The sequence below is a fragment of the Bidens hawaiensis genome, unplaced genomic scaffold (genome assembly GCF_021521415.1).
Source record: "Bidens hawaiensis isolate Kalapana, Puna unplaced genomic scaffold, B.hawaiensis_p1.1 tig00018033_1, whole genome shotgun sequence".
NCBI lineage: Eukaryota > Viridiplantae > Streptophyta > Magnoliopsida > Asterales > Asteraceae > Bidens > Bidens hawaiensis.
In genome coordinates this window covers 217,206-243,948 of record NW_027492722.1, presented here as the reverse complement: position 1 = coordinate 243,948, position 26,743 = coordinate 217,206, and the positions used below count along the sequence as shown (strand labels likewise).

Sequence of the window (26,743 nt, the reverse complement as noted above, 5' to 3'; positions counted from 1 at the left end):
TCATTGCTTGTGAAAGAAATTAGATTTTTTGGATGTTGTATAATTTTTAGGCCTTATAACATATGAGTTCATTACTTGAAGATTATGTACCAATCGATGAAGGTTTTTATTAATGTCTTTTTGATTTGATGTTTAAGTTTAAAGATGTTTAAAGGCTTAGTTTTACTCTACTTGTCTTTGAATATTCTTTTGTTTGAACAAAAACAATGCCATAATTGTAGCTTTAATTTCAAACAGTGTAATTATCGTTAAATTAATTTTACTATACTATTAAAACAATACAAGGTTTCCACATGGTATTCAACTAGCATGTCCACATAGTTTCCAACTCATTAATTTTTCATTTATATAATTTCCACTTGTTAATTTGAATATTAATTTTAACATTAACTCTTAAGTTGAAGAAGATTTCAAAATAAATGGTTATAATCATCATTTATTGAGTAATAAAGACAATAAATTGCTTTCATTGTTCTTTTTTTAAATTTTAAGACTTTGTTATTTTATTTTTTGGATTTTGGGAAATTATGTATAAATATTTGGACTAGATGTATGGATGTTTGGATTGAAATGGTGGTTTAAATCACGAGGTTTGGATTATATTGTTACTTTATTAAATGCACGGTTTAATAAAAATTATAATTATATCTCATTGTTATATTAATATTTTAGCATTCTTTATGCTGTGTATTTAAATGATTTATAATTTTAATAAAAGCAGTTTTTATAGCACACAACTTATGTTACAACATCTACATGTTTACGCTTCATAGTTTAAAAATATGACTTCAGCAGATGATTAAGTTTTAATTAATATGATTTTTTTGTTTCATGGTATAAGTTAGAAATATATGACATAATTTAGAATTATGTATTAAATTGTTATATTTTTCTCTCTTTGTTTTTGTATGCTGGATTGTTTTAATTAAAACAACAATGTGATACCTTATAATAATATTAATAATAATTATAATAATGTAGATTATCTGACGTTTACAATTTATTAAAATATATGTAACACACACACGCATACACACACACACGCATATATATATATATGAAGTTTTATATATTTTTCGTCTGTGTGTAACACATGATCTAACCAACCTGTGGTAACTTATAGTTTATGTAAAATAATATGTTCTTAACTTCTTATAAATACAAACATTTACGATTCACTCAAATGTATAACATACATATGTATAATTGAAATACTTGAATGAAAATCTAATCCAATAAAAGAATATATATAGATTATAGCATTTGAAAAAGAAAGAAAGAAAGAAAGAAAGAAAGATTCAAAATCTGTCCGTTAGAGAAAAGCCCTAAACTTCCCAGGGTTTTACAATTCCAAATTGCTCAACAATCACTCTAATTCTAATTCAGAGCATGAAGCTAACTTCACCACCACTTGACACCTTAGAGCCGATGTTAAACGAGTCCATTTACCACTACCTAGCCGAGTTCCACAAAGGCCGAACCGATTTCTCCGAACTCGGCTCTATCTTCTTCCGACTGATCCAGTCCATGACCGACCCACCCCTCGAGTTCATCTGGTTCTATTCCGCCATCACATTCCCAACCCTAACTCACTCTCAACAGATTCTGCTACCCGTTAAGGACTTGTTTCACTCGCTAGTCTCCTTTCGTGATCCCAACGGTAGCGGTCATTCCAAGCCGGTGTCGCTCGTTGCGCCGGTTCTGTACCGTTTAGTTAAACTAAAATGTGAGGTTAACGGATTAAACACGGAGGTTATTGGCTTAGTGGATGAGATAATCGGTTACGTTATTATGTGTTGTAATGATGGTTTGGTGGAACAGGAGGTTAGGGTTTGTGAATCGGCGGTGAGTTGGGTTGGGCTGGTGCCGATTTGGATTGCTGATGAGGTTAAAAGGAGTGAAGGGCGTGTGGATGGATTTAAGTTGTTTTTTCCGCTTTCGAGTGATGAGATTCGGAGGGGGGTAAATGGGGGGGACTGTGGGATGAGCTACCTTGCTGCGGTTGTTATGGTCGAGACGTTTTTGTTTAGGTTGTGTTTGATGTTTGAGTCGGGGGCGTCGCGGATGGATTTGTGTAAGGATGTTAAGAGCTGTGCTGGTCAGATTATTCAGGGGTTTAAGAAGAGTTCGTCCTTTTTAGGTCAGAATGAACTTGCAACCATTGATACTAGGCCTATAAACGAACTTAACATTTAGTGATCAGTTAGTGAACCGTTCAGTAGGAAGTTCGTTTATTTAATATATAGCAAAACTTTTGTTCATTTAGCTAAACGAACAAACATGAACACATGTCTTGTTCGTTCATTTATGTTCATGAACGTTTGTTTACTTTTCTTTCATATAAAATCATTTATGTTCATTTGTTTACAACTTAATCTTGTTTTAATATATTTTAGGATAACACATTGCTTTTAACTGGTTTTAGCTCGATTATGTCATTCATCTATGTTCAGCTCGTTCGTGTTCGTTCGGTTCGTTTACAAGCCTATTCGGTACCTTATTACATGGTGTAATAGAAGATTTTCTTAATGATTCTTAGTACCTAATTTGTGTTTAATTAATGCATTCAGGTCTTCATAGACAGTTTCCTCATTGTATTAGATCTGCAAGATATACATTCCAAACTTGTTCATTGTTACTAGTTTTAGATATGCCATTATTAGTTGCTAGTTACTTGGTCAGAAAGATGATTATTTTAGCTTTTTATAATATTAATCACAGTTATGCTTTTCAAACTGCTGTTGGAACCAAGTTTGCCTGTTGGAGAGCTTTTGGTGAGCTTTCCTATACCAACCGACTTATTATTATGCGACTACAATGTATACAATAAGAGAGACATATAATATATGTACCTTGTATACAATTATATATATACAGGCGAAACCAGATGAACTCATCCTGAGGCGAGTGCTTTATGAAGTTGTATTGGACTTTGGCCCGCTTCTTGGTTGTGATAAAGAGATTGTGATTTTATGGTTGTTTGTCACAAACTCAGCATTGCAGTTTGCAAGGTAATTAATGTCTAAACTACCCTTCTGTTTGGATAACTAATGTCTATACCGCCCTTCTGCTTGAATTATGTATCTTGTATTATGACTTCTGAGTTTTTTGGGTTGTAGGGAAAATGGTGACCCTGCTGGAGTCGGTTATTATCTCAACGCCTTTTCAACATCTCAGCTGCCACATCTGATAATTTCATGGGTCACTGGCGTGACAGTTATGAAACCAACCGTACCTGATATTTCCTCCCCAGAGGACATTATTGGTAATTTACTTTTCAATTTTTGTTAAAAACTTGTATATTCTCACACACTCTTGCTAATACATTGATTATTAAAAAAAAATAATTTAAATGTAGGGTGGCTTTTGTTACTGGAACAACAGGGGCTTAAAGTATGTGATCACAACATCTCCGAATTACATGAAAAAGCTTTGAAGTGCAAAGATGATGAGGTCAAAGATGGTCAAACTATGGTTGAAGATGTCAAAGTCAAAGAAGGTCAAACTATCAATGGGAGAAGAAAACGTGAGAGCACAGGGTTTTGGGAGGTACAAAAGCATATGAAAGTTGTAAAGGGGTGTCACGAGAATCTGGGAGATGATGGTAACTCGGTTGCTGATCAAGAGATGGTAGATATGGTTCATTAAGTTCACTCGGTGGGTGTACAATGTTCTAACATCTGAATGGTTTGTTGCTGCAAAGGTTTAACTTTAGGTCTAACTTCTAATGTTTGATTTTGTGATGCTACACCAAAGTAGACCCGTTGAACGGGGAAGTGCGTATTAAATAAACAAGTGGATTTATGGTTATATGATGATTTGAACTTAATTCATGTGCAAATGATAAAATTTGGTCTTGTTTAAACTTACAACAAATGTGTAAGTTTCAAGGCGTTTGCTTATTCATAGGTTAGGATTATTCCTCTGGCTTTTTTCTTCTCTGGTCATGTCTGTTTTTAACATTTTAATGCAACTTTTTTCTACATAAACAATAAACTTTTTGTAGACCAAATGTTTTTTATATACTCCTCTCTTATTCTTGATGTTCTCAATCGAGTATGGCAGAAGTGGCGACAGTTATAGAAGTCGACTCGAGAGCAAACGAAGCTTCGGGCTAGTAGCAAATGATGCTAATAATCATGCTCTGAAACTTTAGGAAATCAAAAGGAAGAAAATAGATGTTCATCATAAAGCTATGATTGGTAATGTTAATGGTATTGGAAACAGTTTTGTGCCAATGGCGGAGGTGGTCGAATTTGTAATAGCATATTAGCATTGCTTTATCAAGAGTGTTTGTTGGAAGACGAACCCGGATTCGATGGAGACTGGATTGAACCCGATGAGAAGGAATGCGCGTTTGTGCAAAAGGTTCTTAACGGGATGGACGTGAGCTTTCGACGGGTCTACATGAAGAAGATCAAAAGATACGGCTAACAAGCATGCTATACTTGAATTTTCTTTTTGATAAACATGGAATCTCCTAATTATTTAGCAATTCAAAATAAGGAGATGATGGACAAGTTTTTTTCAAGGTTTCAAATCCAATATTAAACGCAAGTCCTAGAAAAAGAATATGATTTTTAATTCTCGGGTTGTCAATGATCTTTTCGACTTGCTAAAGACTCGAGAACGAGTTTTCTTCGAAGATAAGAAGGTGGAGAGACCCGACAACAATAGATCCGGGACAAGAGGACCCTAGTGGTACTGACCAATAGCTGAGTGGGAGAACTCATGAAGTTAAACATTTTGAGCGGCTCATTTTTTTCTTTTTCATATAGAACTTTTAAAACAATAACAAACAAATAGAGCTTTTAAAACAAAAGCAAAATTTTATTATTTTTATAAGACGAGTTTTTTTAGTAAAAATATATATTTTTTTTAAAGGCGCCATTTTTTTAAAAACAGTGCTAAAAAGAAGCTAAAAACATTAAAAGAAAAAAGAAAGAAAAAGGACATTACATTAAAAAAAAAAAATTTAAACCACTCAATCCTATAGATATTGCCTTTTGTTCGATATATATTTTTTAATGGACAAATTTTTTCAAGGTTTCAAATCCAGTATTAAACATAAACGCAAGTCCTAAGAAAAAAATACAGAGCCGATTTTTTTTACTCTCAAGTTATCAATGATCTTTTCGACTTGCTAAAAACTTGAGGACGGGTCTTTTTTGAAGACAAGGAGGTGGAGAGACCAACAACAATAGATCCGGGGCAAGACGACCCTAATGGTATTGACCAATAGTTGTGCGGAATGACTCATAAAGTTGAACATTTTGAGCAGCTCAAACCCGTATTTATTTAATATTTTTTCCATAGCACTTGCACCAATTAATATTACATATTTTATAGAAAAATGAAAACGTGAAGAAGTAATATTGTCCTAGAATCGTTGCAAATCGGGATAAAAGTGATTGCAGTTATATATTAATACCTTTTAGTGTTATTAATTAAATGCGTTTTTATGAGTTTTGGTTGATTAGTCATGATTATAAAACAAGTATTAATCTCATAGGTTTAAGGAAATATCATCAAAACAATCATTTAACCAAGTGTTTGTATCATATAAACCACAACAAATGTTCATTTTAGACAAAATCGAATAACATGACGACAGTTGCGGATACTGGTGCTGAAACTAGAAGTCCCCGATGGTCTCTAACTGGAATGACTGCTCTTGTCACTGGCAGCACACGTGGAATCGGCTATGCTGTCGTGGAAGAACTAGCGGAGTTTGGGGCCATGGTACACACATGCTCTCGCAACGAGGTCGAGCTTAACCACCGTTTACAGGAGTGGCTCGCCAAAGGCTTCAACGTCACTGGATCCGTTTGCGATATATCTTCTCGTCCTCAACGCCAACAACTCCTCGAAAAAGTCTCCTCTAATTTCAAAGGAAAGCTTAACATTTTGGTAAGTTATATTAATATTATCATATAAACATTATATATGTACGTCCTTCAGGTCCTTGTAAACACATGTCTAACAAGTGTTTTCGGATCTAAGGTGAATGAGTGAGCGGAAATCAACCTGAACAACTCTTGTGAGTAAACCATAAGCAGATTCACGAACTAAACAATAAACTGAACAACAAATAAATATACATACTCGATCGATGATAAAGACAAATATACAAAAGAAATAATGGAAGCTTTCGTCACAAATATGCACAAACACATTCGTTATCTTTTTGTCCCTTGTTGTTTTTATATATCCCCCTCTAACCAATTTTGGCCTACTTTTGCATGAGGCGTGGCTTTCAAGTTTTAAATACAGATTATTGACCCTTAAGTTTTTGATATACAAGACATTTCTTTAATATTTTTGCTAGTTCTTGTGTCACGTACTCAAGTTAGACCTAAACGTTCCTGGATTAGCCATAATCACTTGCTTTCAACATATATAAACACCTAACTAAGCTATATAGGCTGTCTCCATTGTTTGCATTTTCTTTTATATTTCTTTTAAGGGTAGTATGAACTTGGTTTGTTTATTTTTTAAAATAAGGAATATTGGTTTTAAATAATCCCAACTATGGCCTATTGGTAAATATCAGTCCCAATTTTACACTTGTCTGCTGATCGTCCAAACTATTGATGTATTTGTTTTTAACGGGCCGCGACTAACGGATGTTAACTCCGTTAGTGATTTGCTGATGTGGACCTTCTTCTGATGTGTTTATCCGTTAGTCGCAGCCCGTTAAAAACAAATACATCAATAGTTAGGACGGTCAGCAGGCAAGTGTAAAGTTGGGACTGATATTTACCAATAGACCATAATTGGGATTATTTAAAACCAATATTCCTTAAAATAATTGTAACTTTTGATGTGTTTATTTAGGGAAAATACAATAAAAAATCAAAATACTTTCTGTTTTTTCTTAGAAAAGCCACTCAATAATTTTTTGCATGTTAAAGTCCCTCAACATAATAAATTTAAACAAAAAAGGGGCATAAATAAAAACATTTTTTTTCTTATGTGACACACATGTAAGATAAATTATAACATAAATTTACTATGATAATTTTACGAGTGTGACACTTTTTCGTTAAAATTTATCATGTAGAGTGACTTTAACGCATAAAATTGTTGGGGGATTTTTTGTAAGAAAATCCATAAAGTATGTTGGTTTTTCATGATATTTACTCTTTATTTAAATGTTTAGCCGGTTTCTAAATATGTTTTGAGAATTTAAAATGTGTTGGCCGTGCGCAAGAGGTAAATGATTATTTATACTAGAAAAGTAGGTTAAAAGAAATTATGTGTGCATTTTTAGGAAATTAATCTCTATGTGTTTTTCACATTACTTTAATTTTTTCATTTAGATAAATAATGTCGGGACAATTCTAATGAAACCTACTACAAAATATACCGTTGAAGAGTACTCGACGATTATGGCCATCAATTTGGAGTCTTGCTACCATTTGTGTCAACTTGCACATCCTCTTTTAAAGGCTTCGGGTGTCGGTAGCATTGTCTTCATGTCCTCTGTAGCTGGTCTTGTTCACGTTTTTTTCTGGATCCGTCTATGGTGCCACTAAAGGTATTCTTTTTCTCTACCCATTTCGGGGTATGCAAGATTACAATGTTTCAACATGAAGATTAATATATATTTTTTGTACGCAGGTGCTATTAACCAGCTTGCAAAGAATTTAGCATGTGAATGGGCCAAAGACAATATCCGAGTTAATAGCGTGGCACCATGGTTCATCAAAACCCCACTTGTAGAAAGTGTAATATACCTTGACCTTCACACCATATTGTTGACGTTTTGGGTGTTCACAGTTCGATTGGTTCTGATATTATTATTTATTTTTTGCAACACCATTAGTTTCTGTGTCGTTTTAAAAATGATGAAAATAGTTCATGAATATTAAATGTATCCATAACTATAAATTCTAAAACTGTAAACCGAATCATCAAACTCGTTTTTCTAAATGATAAACTCTCTCTCTCTCTCTCTATATATATATATATATATATATATATAGGGGTGGGTTCTAGTGAAAACTCATTTTAAAGAGAAAACTTAAAAACTCCTAAAAACCTCTAAAAAACTATTTTTAACTTTCTTTTAAATTTTTTTTGAAGTTTCTTTTTTTTCCATTATTCTTATATGTTGTTATTGGTTCCAAAAAAAAAAAAAAAAACACTTGTCGGTAACCTCGTCGGTATAGTGCGCATGTGTAATAGTGTGCATTGCATATATGCAACAGTGTTTGTATTGCATAGAATACAACACTATTGCACATATTTGATACACACCATTGTATATATGCAATATAAGACTAATACACACATCGAATACACATTAGTACGTATGTGTAATACAATATTAACGCACATGTGCACCACATCGACTTTTATTTTATTATTATTTTTTTCCATATAATACAACACTACTACACATATACAATACACAAATATTGAATATATGCAATAAAACACTATTAAACTCAAAAATACATAGTAATACACATGTGTAATACAACGGTGTCGCACAGTAATACGTATGTGCATTACATCGGTTTTTTTTATTTTTTTTATTTTTTTTTATATTTTTCGAGTAAAATATAAGAAAATATAAGAATAATGGCTAAAACAAAATTTTAAAAATATTTTTTTATTTTTAATTAAAAATAATTCTTTAGAAGTTTTTAGTAGTTTTTAAGTTTTATCTCTAAGGGTGAGTTTTCTCTTGATCCTCTCCCTATATATATATATATATATATATCCGAGATATATATTTCGTACATGTAGATGCTAAGGGATAAAGAAATCTTGGATATGGTGGTATCTAGAACTCCATTGGAACGCCCAGGAGAAGCAAATGAAGTTTCATCAATGGTGGCATTCCTCTGCATGCCTGCAGCTTCTTATATCACTGGACTAACAATTGTTGTGGATGCAGGATTCACTGTTAACGGCTTCCCGTGAACCCAAATTCCAATTTAGACGTGTGTTTTACCAAGTGATACTGTACATGTGTTATTGTAAGTGACAATGAGCGATATTATTTGATGGATAATATTATTTGCTTTTAAACAGTTGATATTAATTACTTGTTATGCCATAGAGTTATGTTATTGTGGTGGCACAACGATTGTGATTGTGAAGTGGCAGTCGTCAGTATGGTTTTCCGAGGGAATGTCCAAGCCAAACTCTAAAGCCAGCTCGTCCGGTTAAGACAACATAGTTTGGCCAGAGTGCACATTAGGGCTTTCCAAGTTTGAAGAGTACGATAGCTTAAATAGTAGATACTCATCATTCTAAAAAACATTACTTGTCATTTGAAGTGTTCACACAACACGCTTTTGAAAGCAACTATGATTTTGCTAAAATTTATATCAAAACTTTCTAAGAATAAAAAATAAACAAGAGTGCATATTAATTATTATCGTCATTAAATTATCGACCCCAAGTTATTGAGAAACAATCAAACTATTAAATTTGTAACATAGAAAAACAAATGGAACAAATGATTGGACACAAAGAAAAAAATGCATTTTAAAAAGGGAAAATAACTTAAATTATTTTATTTCTATATTCATGATCATGAAAAGGGTTGTATGGATACGAACGTTTAAACTTCCAACCAAACAAGCCGATCGTGGTTTGGAGCTCCGTTACAAGGTAAGTTTTAATTAATCGGCTCGTATCCTTCTTTCGATCAAAAGACTTAAAAATCAGTTTGAAATTCGAATAAAACTTAACGGAATTAAGTTTCTTTTTAATTAAATGGAGGTCCAATAAGAAAAAGAAAATTATAAAATGTGGTATCTCAATTGGGACCAGTGTCAATTAATTCAATTTTCTACACATCCCTAGCATTAACCATAACCCAATGAAATTTTGGAACATTGTTTAAGATTGTGTAAGAGAAAAGATATATAGTAAGTTGATATAAAAACTTGTTGACAAAGAAGTTAACTATTACGGTCCCCCATAATACGGTCACTTGGGGACTTCTTACTCCAGCCATTCCGAAAGTGTCCGATAGTTGAACCGCGTCCAGTAGACTTCCTGAAACATTTTTGTATTGTTATGTAATAACATATTTCTTTCAATCTGATTACTTTGTTAAACTCACTAGCGGTTAACAACATAATAAGTCCAGATTCAAGGTTTAGTATAGTGACGGTACCTAAACTTCAATTTGAAAATTGCTATTTGTGACATCTGGTGGTTAACTTAGTGAGATGCCACAGAACAGAAGACCGATGGGATATGCCATTTCAAATGATAAAACACCTTCAAATTTCTAGATCACTAAAAAAAAACAGGATAAGAAAAAAATTCTCTTTCCTAACAAACCTTGTAACTTATTTCCCGGTGGTTAGATCGAGTTCATACTCACATGGTTTATCTCTACATGTAACTTGTTTGAACCGTTGTTAATTGGTCCCAAGTTCTTTGGTCTACCTTAATTGGTCAAGGTCTTGTTTGAATAATCACAAAACATATAATAAGACTTTTCTTTTCAAACTAGTCAGAATCCCTAGCCATCAAAACAGAAACCAAGTACTACATATAATAAGACTTTTCTATTCATCATCATCATCCATTTTCCACAATGCCCAATCAAACACCAGACTCAGGAGAAAACTCATCTTTCGTTGTTGTTAATGCCGATGGTTCATACATTCGCCTCATATCCGTCCCATGCTCCCCTCCCACACCGGATCCAGATTCTGACACCCCCGTTCTAAGCAAAGATTTACCCATCAACGATATCAACAAAACCGGCGTTCGAATTTATCTCCCTAAAGAAATCATAACTGCCACCCGAACACCCGTTGAAAAGCTCCCTCTCATAGTTTACTACCACGGAGGCGGCTTTGTCATCACGACTGCAGCTTCAACCATAACACACGAGTTCTGTGATCAACTAGCTGCATGCCTCCGGGTCGTGGTGGTGAGCGTCAACTACCGAAACGCACCAGAACACCGCCTCCCAGCCGCCTATGACGACGGGGTGGAGGCTTTGCATTGGGTCAAGTCAACCAAAGATCCATGGTTGACTAACTTTGCTGACTTCTCAAATTGTTACCTGATGGGGACTAGTGCTGGTGCAAACCTAGTCTACCATGCAGCACTGCGTGTATCCCAACACCTTACTGATCTTGAGCCATTGAGTATTAAAGGTTTGATCTTGCACAATCTATTCGTTGGAGGGGTGGCTCGGACGGAATCGGAGGTCCAACTGGCTAACGTTGGGAGTAACTTTAATCAATCTAAAAGTGATGATATGTGGGATTTGGCTCTTCCCGTTGGTGCCACTCGTGACCATGAGTATTGTAACCTGATGATGGGTTGTCTGGACTATATGGGACGGATTAAAGATGCTGGTTGGCGGGTGATGATGGCCATTCGTTATGGAGATTTGATGATAGATCGTCAGGTTGAGATTGCAAAGACTTTAGAGTTGAAAGGTGTAGAGTGCACGAGTTTCTTCGGTGCTGGTGAGCACGGGGCTGAATATTTTGACAAAGCTAAGGCCAAAGAGTTGTACGAGGAGATATCGCGTTTCATGTATTTGGTTAATGGTACCAAATGAATCGCAATATCAAATAAATAAACCGACACGTTAGTTGCCAATTTTGTTTAGATATTTTACGTATCCTAGTGTTTAGTTTGTGGATCAACACATGGTTCTTGATGGAGATAATCCTTGAAGGATTGTTTTTCTACAAATTTATTATAAGTATATATCAAGTTTACAATAAAAAGATATGTATGCAGTAATGTGACAATTCGTTATTTATATGATTTGATGATCGATATATACTTGTAGGAGAAACAATTCATGACCATAAAAATGAAACTAGATAACATAAATTATGTATTCGTGATGAACTCATCGACACGTACTTTTGAATATGGAATAAACTCAAATAAGGACATTCAAAAAATTACTCAAAAGAAACTAATGATAACCTACAAACTCGCAATAGAGAAATACTAAAAGAACTAATGAAATAAATGACTAGACTCACGGCTTATATATCTTCTTTCACCTTTGGGTGCATCTCCCCTGTTAAAGTTTGGCACTTCCTACTTTCAAGTTTGTCGAGTTTTATTTCAGAACATGGAATAATTGTTTTGTGCTTTATTAATTAACTGAGGTTGCTCACGTTCATTCTCTTGCTAATTATTTGTTTGTAATCTTTATTTTAATTAGCAATTCAATTCACAAAAGCTCTTAAGCATTTTGAGAAAATTTGTCTCTCTCGTACCGGTACCTTCACCTTTTTCGTAAGTTGTGTTTTGCTTTGAATATCGTTGTTTCTAATTTTAAAAGTGGTATCAAAGCCACAATTAGATACATTTCAAAGACAATATATATGTGGCTTTTTGCAAAATTTGACCACTTTAAACTGTGTGGGTATTTTTTTCTTTTTTTAATCTCAACTAATTTTTTTATTAAGTTTTAATGTTTAGTTACTACAATAATTCATTCCCAACAGAAATATTAAAAGAGAATGTGATGCATGTTATTTCTATGTACCATAGTGGTAGGAAACATGAGTTTTGTAATGGAGATCTAGATTCAATCTCAACAGACAACATTTTGTGTGTGTGAAGAGGGGGGGGGGGGCTAAATGAAGAAAGACTAAGATCTTTGTGTACTTCAGTTCGATCCTGAGGGCGTACGTGTTTTACCACTAGTGGGTCTTCGGATAGGTAGGTTTTCCCCATAACTGAAGATAACTTGAAGGCACTTAAGGGCTTCGTACAGCTGAGTTGGGTGAGCCAGCAGTGCCATTTTGCCAATGGGTCACCCCGTACGGAATACGTAGGCAATTCTATGTTGAGTGTGAAGGCCTTAGGTCCGGTTTTATTTAGAGATCCATTTGGTTTCTAAATTGTATTGCCTAATTTTGTCATGATATATATATCCAAGTCTTGTAATATTAATCTTGGTTCTGAGCTAATAAGAAAAAACCTAGTTGCAGCCTGTGGATGTAGGTCCCCCCCCCTCCCGCAAGGGGACCGAACCACGTTAAATTCTTGTGCAGTTTATATTTTATAGTTTCTGTGTGTTTTATTGTTTGTGCATATATGTGTTGGTTCTGCTGCGTCACTTGTTCCTAACAAGTGGTATAAGAGCTTTGGCTCGTTGAATATACGGTTGCCCGGAGATTATTAGATGTGGATTATTCAAACATCAAGGGGCGATTAAAGTTATGGTTTTGTAGGCTGGTTATGCCGAGAAGTTTTCTTTTGAAATCTTCGGGTACCGTTTGAACTAGAAGAAATCTGTCGGTGTTACTGTTTGGATTTGTGCTGAAAGTTTATTTTGTTTTCTTTTTACCTAGTTGTCCCATCAAGAAATATAGCCGCGTGAAACCAAGGAAGACATAACAATTTTTTGTTCTGTTTGTTTCGTTGGCCGAGGAACACAAAATCAGTGGTCGAGTTTATATTTTTGGTTTTGAAGTGGGACAAGGTTATCGAGGAAGTATATAGTTAAATTCTTTGAAGTTCAAGTAGATCGAGTGGTCGTTGTCACACCGGATCCAAGGTCTAGGCGTGTGACCAATAGTTGGTACATGTTTTGTAAATATATGAGAGTTTAAGGTTTTAAAGCGGAAGTCTTTAATTAAAATATTATTATATTCCAAAGGCCTGGGAATTAAATACCTAATAGTATTACAAAAGAGTTTAACTTTATTTAAAACATTAATTTACATCATTACATTATAGAAATTTCATATGAGCCATCAGATCATCTAATGGCTTACCATCCACTTCAATCACCTATTCCTGATTACCCGTAAAGTGATTTTAAAATACGTTAGCAACACATGCTGGTGAACATGCTGATTTTAAAATATTTATGGAAACCTTTAATTAATACTCGAAACATTCAGCGACCATAGACTGGAGTACCAATTATATCACATTAGTGAAGCCCACACAGCGCTATAGACTGGCTCAATGAGAGAGGAACTTGTACCATGCGTGGTGGGGTATGACTACCCTCTGCTCACATATGTAAGGATCTAAACATGCGTATAACTAGCCTGAATATAAACAGATACTAAAGTTTTAGGGATATATTATCCCATGTGAACTTTGGTTTATGAGTAATTGACTCGATTAAAGAGAGTTTTATAGATATGAGTGTATTCACCTTTGTTCTGGTCAGCGCTTTCACTGATTTATGCTTTGAGTTACCTTGGGCGTATAGGACGAGAATAACCTTGTATAAATATCTAGATTAATAGACCTAGCTTCAGACCTTTAGTCTGTTTCATAGTTTCAAACTTTGATAAATCATTTTTTGGGCCCGTTTGGGCCGGTTTTATTTAGGGGCCCGTTTGGTTTCGAAATTGTATTGCCCTAATTTTATCATTATATGTGTGTGTGTATACATATATATAGGAGATGGTTCATGCGAGAAGTCAATCTGGGCCACTAATTTAATTTTCAATCTTACATCATTAAAAATATATGAAAATGGTATTAAAGTAATATAAATGTATTCTCTCCCCAATTAATATATATAATAATTAAACCATGTAGGTTATAACTCTAACGAATATGATTAATTTAATCATAATAACTAAAAGATTTAAAAAAATCAATAAATTCATAAAACAATAAATTTATCTTTATAATTTTTTACACAACCTCTTGAGTTCACCCTACATAACTATAATTTTTTTCTACAATTCTTCAAATTTTTCCTAAATATCTTTATTTTTTTCTTACACATTTTAATTTTTTTTCCTACACATTTTCAATTTCTTGATACGTATGCTTTTCATCCTACATAACTTTAAATGTTTCATATGCATATTCAATTTACTCCTACACATCTTTAATTTATTCCTACATCTTTAATTTTCTCATACACATCTTAATTTTTTTCCGTACACATATTTAGCTTTTTCATACACAACATATTTTTTTTCTTACACATGTTTAATTTATTCCTACATCTTTAATTTTCTCACACACATCTTAATTTTTTTCCTACACATTTTTTATTTTCTCATACGTAGCATATTTTTTTCCTACACGTTTACATTCGTCGTACACTTTCTTTCGTCATACACATCTTCAATTTTTCCTAAGCATATTTAATTTCTTCCTACACATCTTTAAATTTTTCCTACACATCTTTAATTTTCTCATACACATCTTTTTTTTCCTACACATCTTTAATTTTCTCATACACATCTTATTTTTTTCCTACACATTTTCAATTTCTTCGTACACATTTTTTTCCGTCTTACACATCTTCAAATTAATATATTTTTTTTTCAAAAGAGTAATCAATGATAAAGATACTATTTTGCTTAATTTTTATAAATTAAAATTTGTTTATTGATGAAAAAATAATAAAATTAAATATTACACTAACATATAATGAAATAGATAAATTGTAACTTATAAATCATAAATTTTGGATATTTATGCTTTAGGCTTTTATTTAGGGATATGTGAAATAAATTAAGTGATTAATTATTTTATTCTACCTAAACTATCATTTTCTTATTTATTTTGATTTCTTTCAAATTTTATTAATTACAATAAATGAATAATGTTTCAACCATTGATTAATAATCTAATGGTTGATATCACTTCTCGCACTTTTCGTTATAAGAATCATTTCTGAAATAAACCTTATATATATATATATATTTATATCCTTGTCTTGTAATTGCAGTCTTGGTTATGAGCTAGTAAGAAAAACTTAGTTGTAGTTCGTGGATGAAGGTCCCCCCAATGGGGACTGAACCATGTTAAATTCTTGTGTCATTTATATTATATATATATATATATATCCTTGTCTTGTAATTGCAGTCTTGGTTATGAGCTAGTAAGAAAAACTTAGTTGTAGTTCGTGGATGAAGGTCCCCCCAATGGGGACTGAACCACGTTAAATTCTTGTGTCATTTATATTTTCTTGTTTACGTGTGTTTTATCATTTGTGCATATATGTGTTGATTCTGCTATGCCGTTTTGTTCCTCAAATTCTATGTTTGTTTGTTGCCCGTTTTAAAAATAGAAAAGAAAAGAAAAAAAAAGTGATGGTGTGGTGTTGGAAAGAAAGGCTTTAGGATTGATCTGCCTGCAAGATTTTATTTTTAAAACACTCAACTTTAGCTTACGTCATTATTTGAGTACTAGAAACAAACCCTACTCACTGCCACCAAACAGTAGCCAGCCATTGGAAAGGTATGGTCATCCACTTCAAGAATCAAACCCCCCCCCCCCCTTCTCACTCTTCACTCAAACAAAAGCAACCAGCTTTCTTTACTTACTCAATTCACATTCCCCCAAAAATGGTTAAAAAAGCAACACCCTTTTTCTGTTTCTTGTTTTTTTGATCAAAATGTATCATCTATTCTTCATCATCATCCTAATTACCACCATTACCATTGATTCTTGGGTTTTAGTGATGGGTCCCTTTTGTTTTGTTTGAGGCTAAAGCCTGCTACAGGAATATGAGTGGCACTGCACCATTTAAGAGAATTCATGTGATTTTCAGATACAAGTATTTGTAATATGTGTTTGTGGCTCTCATTTCTAGCCTCTCTCTTTGGTCTTAACCTTTCACGGGTCCATTTCCACTTCCATTATTGTTTCATATCATGCAATTTCATCAAACCACATTGGCTAAATAATTAAGAATTCAAGGTTGGTTAACTATTTATTCTTTAACTAAGATAATAAGATAATGAGGGTGTTTGGGATTCCTTGTTTAACCTCCTTATAACTTATATAACTAGTAAGTTATAAGTTACAAAGCTTGAATTATTCATTCACAATCTTTAACTTTCTCAAACACGTTATAAGTTATAAGTCATAAGAAGATAAAATAAGCAATCTGAAGAAACACTAATCGACCCCAGACAGATTACGGATAACCTGGGGGTTAAATAGATGTTTCCCACGAGGGGTTAGACCCGGCAAAGATGGTTCTTCTGATAACCTGCAAAACAGACACCGTGAGCTCGTCACTGAGAAGGGGGGGTACCTCCTTGTGACCACCCTCCGGCGTAAGAATCAGACTAGATTGCTCTTGACTATAAGTGTATATTAAGAGATTGCTAGAGCAGATATCAGGTATAAGATATAAGATAAGATAAGATGAGTTGATCATACCATTTGGGGTATTTATAGCCGAAGGTAGGTTTCCAAGAAGGTGTAGCCGGCTGAATAGTATTCATGTTCTACCAACTGTGGCCTACGCACGTGCCATGCTGGTAGTTGGTGGGTAGGCAGCGGCTGACAGTGACCAGGCCTGATGTGTACTATTCCTTTTCCACCAACTGCAGGCTATGCACGTGGTATGACAGGAGTTGGTGAGTAGGCAGCGGCTAATAGTGACATACAGTACAAGAGCATGCTGCTCGCCATACTGTTGTCAATGAGCTGTCGTATCTCTGGTCAGATCTTTTGCCCATACCTCGTCAGGTACAGTACAAAAGATCCTCCAGTATCATACGGACTGGCTCATTTGGGCGGGAGTATTCCCCCTCCCGCCTTTGTGCGGGATTGTTCCCGGCTTTGCTCATTCCTTCTTCAGGGACATTACTGAATTATTTTGAGAGCTAAGTGCCTTGTGCGTGTAGCCTTGCTGCGCGGGTGGCCTTCCCTGATGGCTTGTATCCGCAGCTGCGGGAACAGGCGGAGTACTTCACCCTTGGGAGGCATTTCCTGCGGGAACAGCTTGCGTACTGCGCGTAAGGACGTCACGTCTCTGAGCATGGTGGGTCCTGCGGATCCAGTTGGTTTCTGCGCAGACGTCTCTCTTCAAGGTGAGTCATGCGGGTCCAACTGGGCTCTGCTGGGACCTACCTCTTCAAGTCCCCCCAGTCCAATGTTCTTCTCATGAATGTTTAATAAGTGAGGTGAACTTTTGGACTTAAGCAAAGGGTTTTGAAAAGGGTTTGGTTTTAAGGTTTTCCATGGGGATTCTTCCCGCGGAAGTCCTAATGTCACGCGGAAATTCCCGACTTTCCTGCTTGATCTTTGGGTGTGATGCGGGTAGGTCTGTAACCTCCTCGCAAGTCAGGAGCGTTGAGTTCCACTTGTGTAGATTCTCCATGAGGTTTTGGTAGTTTTAAACATAGTGATCAATTATGTTTAAACAACCAATTCCATCTTGGAGGTTCAAACAATCTAGTTCTCGACGTTCCCGCTATGCGGGGATGTTATTCCCGTTTCCGCAAGCAGTGCCCAAAAGATCCTTCTTGGTTTCAATTTCCCGCGGAGTGCTAGGTATGTGAAGGGTTTTGCCTTGACACTGTACCCGCACTCGTCTTATAGTTACTTTACTTCCAAGGTATTCCTGGCTTCAATTCCCTGCGGGTGCTAAGTATGTGAAGGGTTTTGCCTTGACACTGTACTCGTACCCGTCTTATGGTTACTTGGTTGCCGAGGTATTATTGGCTTCAATTCCCTGCAGGTGCTAAGTATGTGAAGGGTTTTGCCTTAACACTGTACTCGCACCTGTCTTATAGTTTCTTGGTTGCCAAGGTAAGGGGTATTTTCCCGCTTACTTTTGAATCTTTTTGAAATTTTGAAATTCGAAGAGTTGGTGAAAGGATAAGAACAGTCCAAACTGTTGAAACGTCGTACGACAGTTTCTTCTGACTGTGTCAGGACGTGCAGGAAGTTATGGCGACGTGACAGTACATGGTCATTCCAGACGCTTTTTCAGGCGCGTTGGCGCGATTTTTCGGGCGCGTGGCAGCGAAATTAATGGCACGCGTCCTTTCAACAGCTGTTGCCAGCTTGCATTTTGCCACGTGTCATAGTTTCATTGCACCTGTGACTTCTCTCTCTTCCGCATTAAATTCATCGCATTAATTGCGATGAGTATATAAAGGGGGAGAGAGTCCTTTGTAATTCACACTTTCACTCTTCTTGTAAACGATTTCCGGCGAATACTTTCTGCTAAGCATTCTCCTGAAATCGTTCCTTTACCTCCAAACCATGTCTTCTACTCACGATTTCGAAGCTGCTGCCGAGGAATCTGACGTGCACGTCGAGATCCCGACGTCTACGTCTGATAAAGACGATAAGAGCACTGCTGGCGAATGCCAGTGTGCTCTTCCCACTGAGCTTTTTCAGTACATCGTCCGGAAGTTCATGCTCGAGCCGTTCGAGCCTGAGTTTCCGGAGCCACACCAGACGGTGTACGATGCCCCCAAGGGCAAGATAGGGGTGTACGCTGCATTCTTCGTTTATGGGAATCTCAGGTTCCCATTGACGAAGTTTGTATACCGTGTCTTGGAGAGGCACGGGGTGCATTTGACGGAGGTACACCCGATTGCGATCGCCAAGATCCGCCACTTTGAGTGGGTGTGCCTCATTCTGGGCGTGGAGCCCCATGTTGACCGCCTGATGACCTTCTATTCTTGGAGGTGCATCCAGGGGTGGTATACCTTGGTCAATCGGATCAAGGGTCTGAAGATCTGCGCAACCGAGCGCAGTCTTCGGTCGTGGAAGAGGGAGTTTTTTTATATCTCCGCTCGCGTCGTCCCGATAGCGATGACGTTTAAGAATGGGATAACACTCCCCGCCCTTCACGCCCAAAACTACCAGGAGGCGGAATGGTTCGCCAAGATCTCCCGGATCCAGACTCCGGTGTACCGCTTTGCGGAGTCTGGGATAGTGATGCTTGGATGAGCCGGGTGTGGAAGGAGGCGTCACAGGTTCCCATCGTCCTCGAATACGGTTTGAACTCTGTCCCTTACGGTATGCTCTGTCTTCTTTGTTTATATAGGTTTGTCTTCTAACTGTTTCTTTTATTTCAGAGGGGAACGACTTGCAGTCTCTCCTGCAGCCGCGGGAGAGTGATGGTCCCGCTCGGATGGGTACTCGTGCTCTCGATGAGAACGAGTTGCCCATCTTGGAGCAAACGAGGGATCGGTTTGTGGAGGTCTACCCGCCAGACCACCCTATTCTGAGCGCCACGCGGCCAGGTAAGGCGTTATTCAACCCTCGACCTCTCAATGCTGAAACCTCTGCTGGAATTCCTCTAATCTTGTCATCTTCTGATGAGGAATCCGCAGATGGTCCTCCGTTGGTGCGGAAGAAGAAGGCTGCCGGCGGGAAGGGGAAGGTGAAGGTTGCCTCCACTGCCGATCCGGTGCATCGGTCTGATTCAGAGACCGAAAGCGAGGAGGTGGCGGGGAACCCTGGTGGTGCTAAGACCACTGCTCCGGAGGCTGAGACGACCGTCACCTCCGAGCAGCCCAGGACAACGACGGTGAGCGGCGTGAAGAGGCCGGCTCCATCGGGTTCGTCCCCGCCTGTTCGCACTTTTAGGCTCAAGAAAACCCGTAAGTACAAACTTCCTTTACTTTTTAACTTCATATCTTTCCGCCATTATACTTATATCTTCTTTGTGCAGGCATGGATGCTACCGCATTCCAGGGTGGAGCGGGGAGGAGCACCTCTGGACCCATGACGGTATGCTTGGTCAACCTACCTGAGGCGATGACCCAGGCGGCTGCGCCTGCTTCAGTTGGTTCAGTTGCTCACCCAGTTGAGCCAACTGTTCCAACTGTGATGACATCTCCGCCGGCTGTCAGTGCCATATTTACTGAATCTTTCACTGAGCCGGCGGTGACTATTTCTGCGGGTATTTCCGCAGCGGCGACCACGGTTGTGAGTTCACCTCCGGTGAGTTCACCTCCGTTGGTTTCTACCGCGGCGGCCTCTATGCCTCCTCCGACGTCGGCAGCTACGGCCGATCCTTCAGGTATGCTTGGGGCTTCTCGCCAACCTCTGCCTCCTTCCCATCTGCCTGACCTCTTGGATGGATTTCCCTTGGGTTCAGGTGATGGGTTCGGCGGCTATCGGCCTGTTATCGACCCTACAGGTGCGTAGGGTTCTTTTGGCTTTTTTTTTATATATATATATCATCTTTTCCTAACTGCTTTTTTGTTTTTTGCAGTGTCGGATTCCAATGAAGTGTATGTTCCACGATGGAACATCCGCCGAGGAACAACCCTTCGCACGCCTGTGGAGTGCGTGGAGTGGGCTCGTCACGCAGCTCCCAGTGGTGCGTTGGGGGAAGCAATGGCTAGCTACCAGGAGGGTAGGCTAACCAACGAGCTTCGGATTCTCCTGGCCCGGATGCAGCCGCGCGTCGAGCTGCTCTGTCGTGAAAACGACAAGTTAAAAGCAGCTCGTATTCAAGAAGTAGCTCAGGCGCGGGCTGTCCGGGAGGAGAACAAGAGGCTTACCGCAGTGGCTGCGGAAAAGGAGAAGGCCTTCAAGGCCCTCGAGGTTGAAGTTCAGGCCCGGCTCGAGGCCCGTTCCAAGGCAGCCCAAGCTGTTAACGAACAGCTTCGGCTGGCTAAGGAAACTGCACGGAACGCAACTGAGAGGGCCACCAAGGCTGAAGCTGTTGCTGAGCCTCTACGCCTCGAGAATGAGGAACTTAAAGCCAAACTAGAGGCGCTCCAACAGGCTCATGATGCCTTGGCGATGGAAGACGCCAAGAAGCTCCAAGAGATCTTGGACCAGAGGGGGGTGCTTGACCACACTGAGCGGAAGCTAAAGGGAGTTGAAGAGGCTGCGGCTAAAGAAGTGTTGCTTGCCAACCTCAACAAAAGTGAAGCCGAACGCGCCCGTAACCAAGCTCAAGCCGCCCTCCAGGAGGCTCTGGTTGCCAAGGAATGGCTTCTTCGAGAAGCGTTGTCTCAGGTATGTTTAATTTCATTATATCTTTACGCTTTTCTTTGTAAATAGAAAAGGTTTTGATACTTGTATTTTTTCTTTTTGTAGGTTGTGCATCGGGTCTTCACGGATACATCTTATGACGATGCTATGAGCGCAGCCCTCAACGCTTCTCATGAGGATGGGGAAAAGGTCGGCTTCCTGCTTGGTCTAGGGTTTCGTTGAGAAAGGCATCCCGCCTTCCAACTTCCCTTTATATGACGTTGATACTGAAGCTGTATATGACCAAGCAGTGAATCAGTATGCCGCCTTCCCGCATCCGGTGGTGGAGAAGGTGAACGAAGTTGCTGTTGCTGATGATGGGCTAGCTATCCTTAAAGCTTTCCTTGAACCTCCACGCTCTACTGATGGTGCGGGTCCAAGTGGAAGTGGTCCTGAAGCTTGATCCTGAAGATCCCTTTCCACCATTATAGATTTTTATTTTTGTATAGCTTCTTTTGTATGCGGGTATGTACCCAGCAATCTGTAATATTTGAATTTCGATGGAATAAAGATTATTTGCCAACTCCTTGCCTTGTTTATTTCACGCATACTTTGATTTAACTTAGCAATTTTTTTAGTACTTAGATAAGTTAACTTTTCAACGTGGCAGATAATAAGTTAAAGTTTTGCGTTCTCTTTCGTGATTGTGCGGATAAGACCGTCACTTGCACTTAGTAGGATGGCTAAGCTTTACCTATATCTGACCTGCGTGGAAGTTTTCCTCATCTTTTCCTTTGAAATTTTCTAAGTGTTTAGAATAAGTTAACCTTTGAACGTGGTAGATAATAGGCTGAAGTTTTGCTTCCTCGTTCGTGATTGTGCGGGTAAGACCGTCACTTGCACTTAGTAGGATGGCTAACATTTACCTACATCTGACCTGCGTGTAGGTTTTCCTCATCGTTATGTTAGAAATTTTCTAAGTATTTTGAATAAGTTAACCGTTCGACGCGTGGTTGTTAGGGATGGCAAAAATCCCCGAATCCGACGGGGAAACCCGAAAACCGGCTTATTTCGGGTCGGGTCGGGTTTTGTTTTTTCGGTTTCGGGTCGGGTTTCGGAGATTGTTTCGGGGATTGTTTCGGGTTCGGGTTCGGGTTCGGGTTCGGGTACCCCCGCCCCGACCCGCCCCGATATAATATATAAATATAAATATAAATAATATATATATATATATTAAAAACCTACATCCAGACATCTTAATTCTTACATGTTAATTTTGACTAAAATAGCTTGAGGTCAACCAAATCCAACACCAATGGTGAAGCGATAACTTGCACCGCCGCAATCCAAGCACCGCCACACCACCTTGCGTCACTGCCTCCACACCACCTTGTGTCGCCGCCTCCACCCGCCATCGCACCAGCTAGCACCGATACCGCACATCCACCACTGGTTGTTGCCGCTGCTACATAATCAATATGTAAGTTTTGTGATGGATTCTTGAACAGTTGACCATAGACTTCATAAGCATATTACTAAGGTTTTGGTCAAAATTACCCAGAATAGTCAATTTCGGGTCGGGTCGGATCGGTTTCGGGTTTTCGGGTTCGGGGACGGGGCGGGTCGGGGGGTACAAAAAACCAAACGGGGAATCCCCGAATTAAACCCGACGGGTAATGGGGCGGGTACGGGGATGGTTTTTGGTTTCGGGTTCGGGTTCGGGTTAAGCAAAACCCGCCCCAAACCCGCCCCGTTGCCATTCCTAGTGGTTGTCAATAGGTTAGTTCGGTTTCTTCTATCATGATTTGTGCGGTTAGGACCGGCACTTTCATTTAGTGGGATCACCAAACTTTACCTATGACTGACCTGCGTGAAGGTTTGTCGTTTTTTGTGTTTATGCGGGTTTTGCCGCCTTCCACAAGCAACAATTTCTTTATACTTATTTATGCGGTGAAAGCCAGCATTAGTGTTGAATAAATTAACCGTTCGACGCGCGGTTGTCAATGGGTTCAGTTTATCATGATTTGTGCGGTTAGGACCGGCACTTTCACTTAGTGGGATCACCAAACTTTACCTATGACTGACCTGCGTGAAGGTTTGTCATTTTTTGTGTTTATGCGGGTTTTGCCGCCTTCCACAAGTAACGACTTCTTTCCCACTTATGTATGCGGTTAAAACCGGCATATCAGTGTGGAAAGTTCATAAGTATAAATGTAAGATTATCGGCATCAATGTTCTAAGGAGAATCATTTCCATTAGAAGTGGCTCTGGGCCTTTTCTTTACAAGTTTGGAATTGATCTACATGCAAACTGTGTAATTGAGCTCCCTTCCATGTTGTTGGGATGGGAGTGCCATCGAGCCGATATGCACCTGGTTCGGGATCTCGTTGTTTACGCAGTATGTAGTCTCCAACATTGAAGCTGCAATTTTATTCGTGTTTTCCCCAGCTGGGGTTCTACATACATCGGCCTGCTCAGCGTTCGTTACGCCACGAGGTGCGCGAGCGTCCCATCTCTGACAAATGCTTCGACGATGTCCTTCACGTCTGTGCATTCTTCAGTGTTGTGGCCTTTTGTCCTGTGAAAAGTCACAGTATTTGCTCCGATCAGCATTGTGACGATGTCGGATTATTGGAGCCTTTGGCCATGGGAGCTCCTCAGTGGCGAATATCTCGGTGACGCTTTTGGTGAGTGGCGTCCATCTGGAGTTCTGGTTCGACTGTACGTTATCCCTTCCGCCTAACCGATGTTGCAAGCCGGATGAGGTGTCAAAGTTTACCCTTGACTGCCAAATGCCTAGCTTCCGCTTTTTGTTTAGTCGGGCGGTAAGGATGTTGTCTTCTCTTGTTTTCTGGGTGTAGAGGTTTGTGCTCTGGGGGAGATCTCTACCCAGTTGCTTTTCCGTTTCTGCAAAGCGTTTAGCTGCTGTCATGATGGCATCCCATGTGGATGGCATGTCATCTCTACCCGTTAAGGTGCGGATGAGCTCTGGGTCGTTCGCGCCCTGGATGAAAGCAGCGCGAACAAGATCTTCGCTAATATTACCCAGACTTAGCTTCTTTGAGTTGAAGCGAGTGATGAAGTCTGGCAAAGATTCATCTTTTTCTCGAATGCAATTGAGGATTGTCCATTGCTCCTCGGTATACTTTCTTTGTTGGCTGAAGTGTTGGCTAAACTTCTGCTGGAAGTCTTCCCAATCGTAGATGTGGTGGACCGGTAGACGATCGAACCACGCTCTAGCTGGCCCAACAAGCGTCATTTGGAACATGTAACACCACGTAGGTTCCGTCCAACTACTGACGGTTGCCCCCGCTATGAACCTGTTCAAATGATCGTCTGGATCAGATATACCATCGTAAGTGCCGATGTTGGACATCTGTTTGGCACTTTTCGGGACGATTGCTTCCGCAATGTCCCTTGCAAATTTGGACGTTCCCGCCTTTGCAGCAGTTGGTGTAAATGTTTTGGAGAAGTCACGTGGGTTTCCACCCGCGTTTTTTGGTTTGAAGGTTTCTCCAAAACGCCTTCTCGGTTGGGAGTCCGTTTCCTTACGCTTCCCTTTCGCCCTATGACGAGGGTTTGCGTCACTATCGGATTCCTCCGAATCATCGTCCAAGTACTCTCCGAATTCCTCAGGCTGTTGGAGTGAACGTAAGCGTTCATCCAACTCAGCTTGGAATTCTTTTTGACGTGCTTCCGCCCACGCTTTAACTTCATCGAGTGTTTGGCGGGGGAGCCTCGTTCTTTGTCTCTCTAACTGGGTATCGGTGAATCCTAGTGAGAGATTATTTACTGCACTTGCCCCAGCTTGGGTAACTGGGGTAGTGTTCGTAAAAACTGTGTAGTCGCCGGTATTCCCCCCAGTAGATGGGGTTGTGGTTACCGGAGTTTCTTTAACCATATTTCCAGAAGTTTGAAAAAACTGAAAAGAAATGAAGTTATAGCTTTTATGCACGGATGACGCCAATGAAGAAACACTAATCGACCCCAGGCAGATTACGGATAATCTGGGGGTTAAATAGATGTTTCCCACGAGGGGTTAGACCCGGCAAAGATGGTTCTTCTGATAACCTGTAAAACAGACACCGTGAGCTCGTCACTGAGAAGGGGGGATACCACCTTGTGACCACCCTCCGGCGTGAGAATCAGACTAGATTGCTCTTGAATATAAGTGTATATTAAGAGATTGCTAGAGCAGATATCAGGTATAAGATATAAGATAAGATAAGATAAGATGAGATGATCATACCATTTGGGGTATTTATAGCCGAATGTAGGTTTCCAAGAAGGTGTAGCCGGCTGAATAGTATTCCTGTTCTACCAACTGTGGCCTACGCACGTGCCATGCTGGTAGTTGGTGGGTAGGCAGCGGCTGACAGTGACCAGACCTGCTGTGTACTATTCCTTTTCCACCAACTGCAGGCTATGCACGTGGTATGACAGAATTTGGTGAGTAGGCAGCGGCTAATAGTGACATACAGTACAAGAGCATGCTGCTCGCCATACTGTTGTCAATGAGCTGTCGTATCTCTGGTCAGATCTTTTGCCCATACCTCGTCAGGTACAGTACAAAAGATCCTCCAGTATCATACGGACTGGCTCATTTGGGCGGGAGTATTCCCCCTCCCGCCTTTGTGCGGGATTGTTCCCGGCTTTGCTCATTCCTTCTTCAGGGACATTACTGAATTATTTTGAGAGCTAAGTGCCTTGTGCGTGTAGCCTTGCTGCGCGGGTGGCCTTCCTTGATGGCTTGTATCCGCAGCTGCGGGAACAGGCGGAGTACTTCACCCTTGGGAGGCATTTCCTGCGGGAACAGCTTGCGTACTGCGCGTAAGGACGTCACGTCTCTGAGCATGGTGGGTCCTGCGAATCCAGTTGGTTTCTGCGCAGACGTCTCTCTTCAAGGTGAGTCATGCAGGTCCAACTGGGCTCTGCTGGGACCTACCTCTTCACAATCCCAAACACCCTCAACTACAAAAAAAAAAGTGTCATTTGATTGTAAAGTTATCACCCTTTTAGTCATTTTCATTAACAACCATCCAAGTAGGACGTTAACCCTGTGTGAACGCCTATCACGTGAGGGGCATATTTATACTTCTAAACCTACTTT

General features: G+C 39.2%; 1 protein-coding gene and 2 pseudogenes across 1 annotated transcript; all 3 read left to right on the top strand.

Annotated features, from left to right (window-relative positions):
* The first annotated feature begins 1,389 nt into the window (after positions 1 to 1,389).
* On the top strand, positions 1,390 to 3,843 carry LOC143555278 (uncharacterized). Its single transcript, XM_077044862.1, has 5 exons — positions 1,390 to 2,140; positions 2,722 to 2,774; positions 2,878 to 3,011; positions 3,120 to 3,265; positions 3,359 to 3,843. Exons 1-5 carry the CDS (start codon positions 1,390 to 1,392, stop codon positions 3,646 to 3,648), a joined length of 1,374 nt encoding a protein of 457 aa, XP_076900977.1. The 3' UTR covers positions 3,649 to 3,843.
* A 1,761-nt stretch (positions 3,844 to 5,604) lies between these two features.
* On the top strand, positions 5,605 to 8,934 carry LOC143555270 (tropinone reductase homolog At5g06060-like; annotated as a pseudogene).
* A 1,636-nt stretch (positions 8,935 to 10,570) lies between these two features.
* LOC143555277 (carboxylesterase 1 pseudogene) lies at positions 10,571 to 11,557 on the top strand (annotated as a pseudogene).
* Positions 11,558 to 26,743: the final 15,186 nt, after the last annotated feature.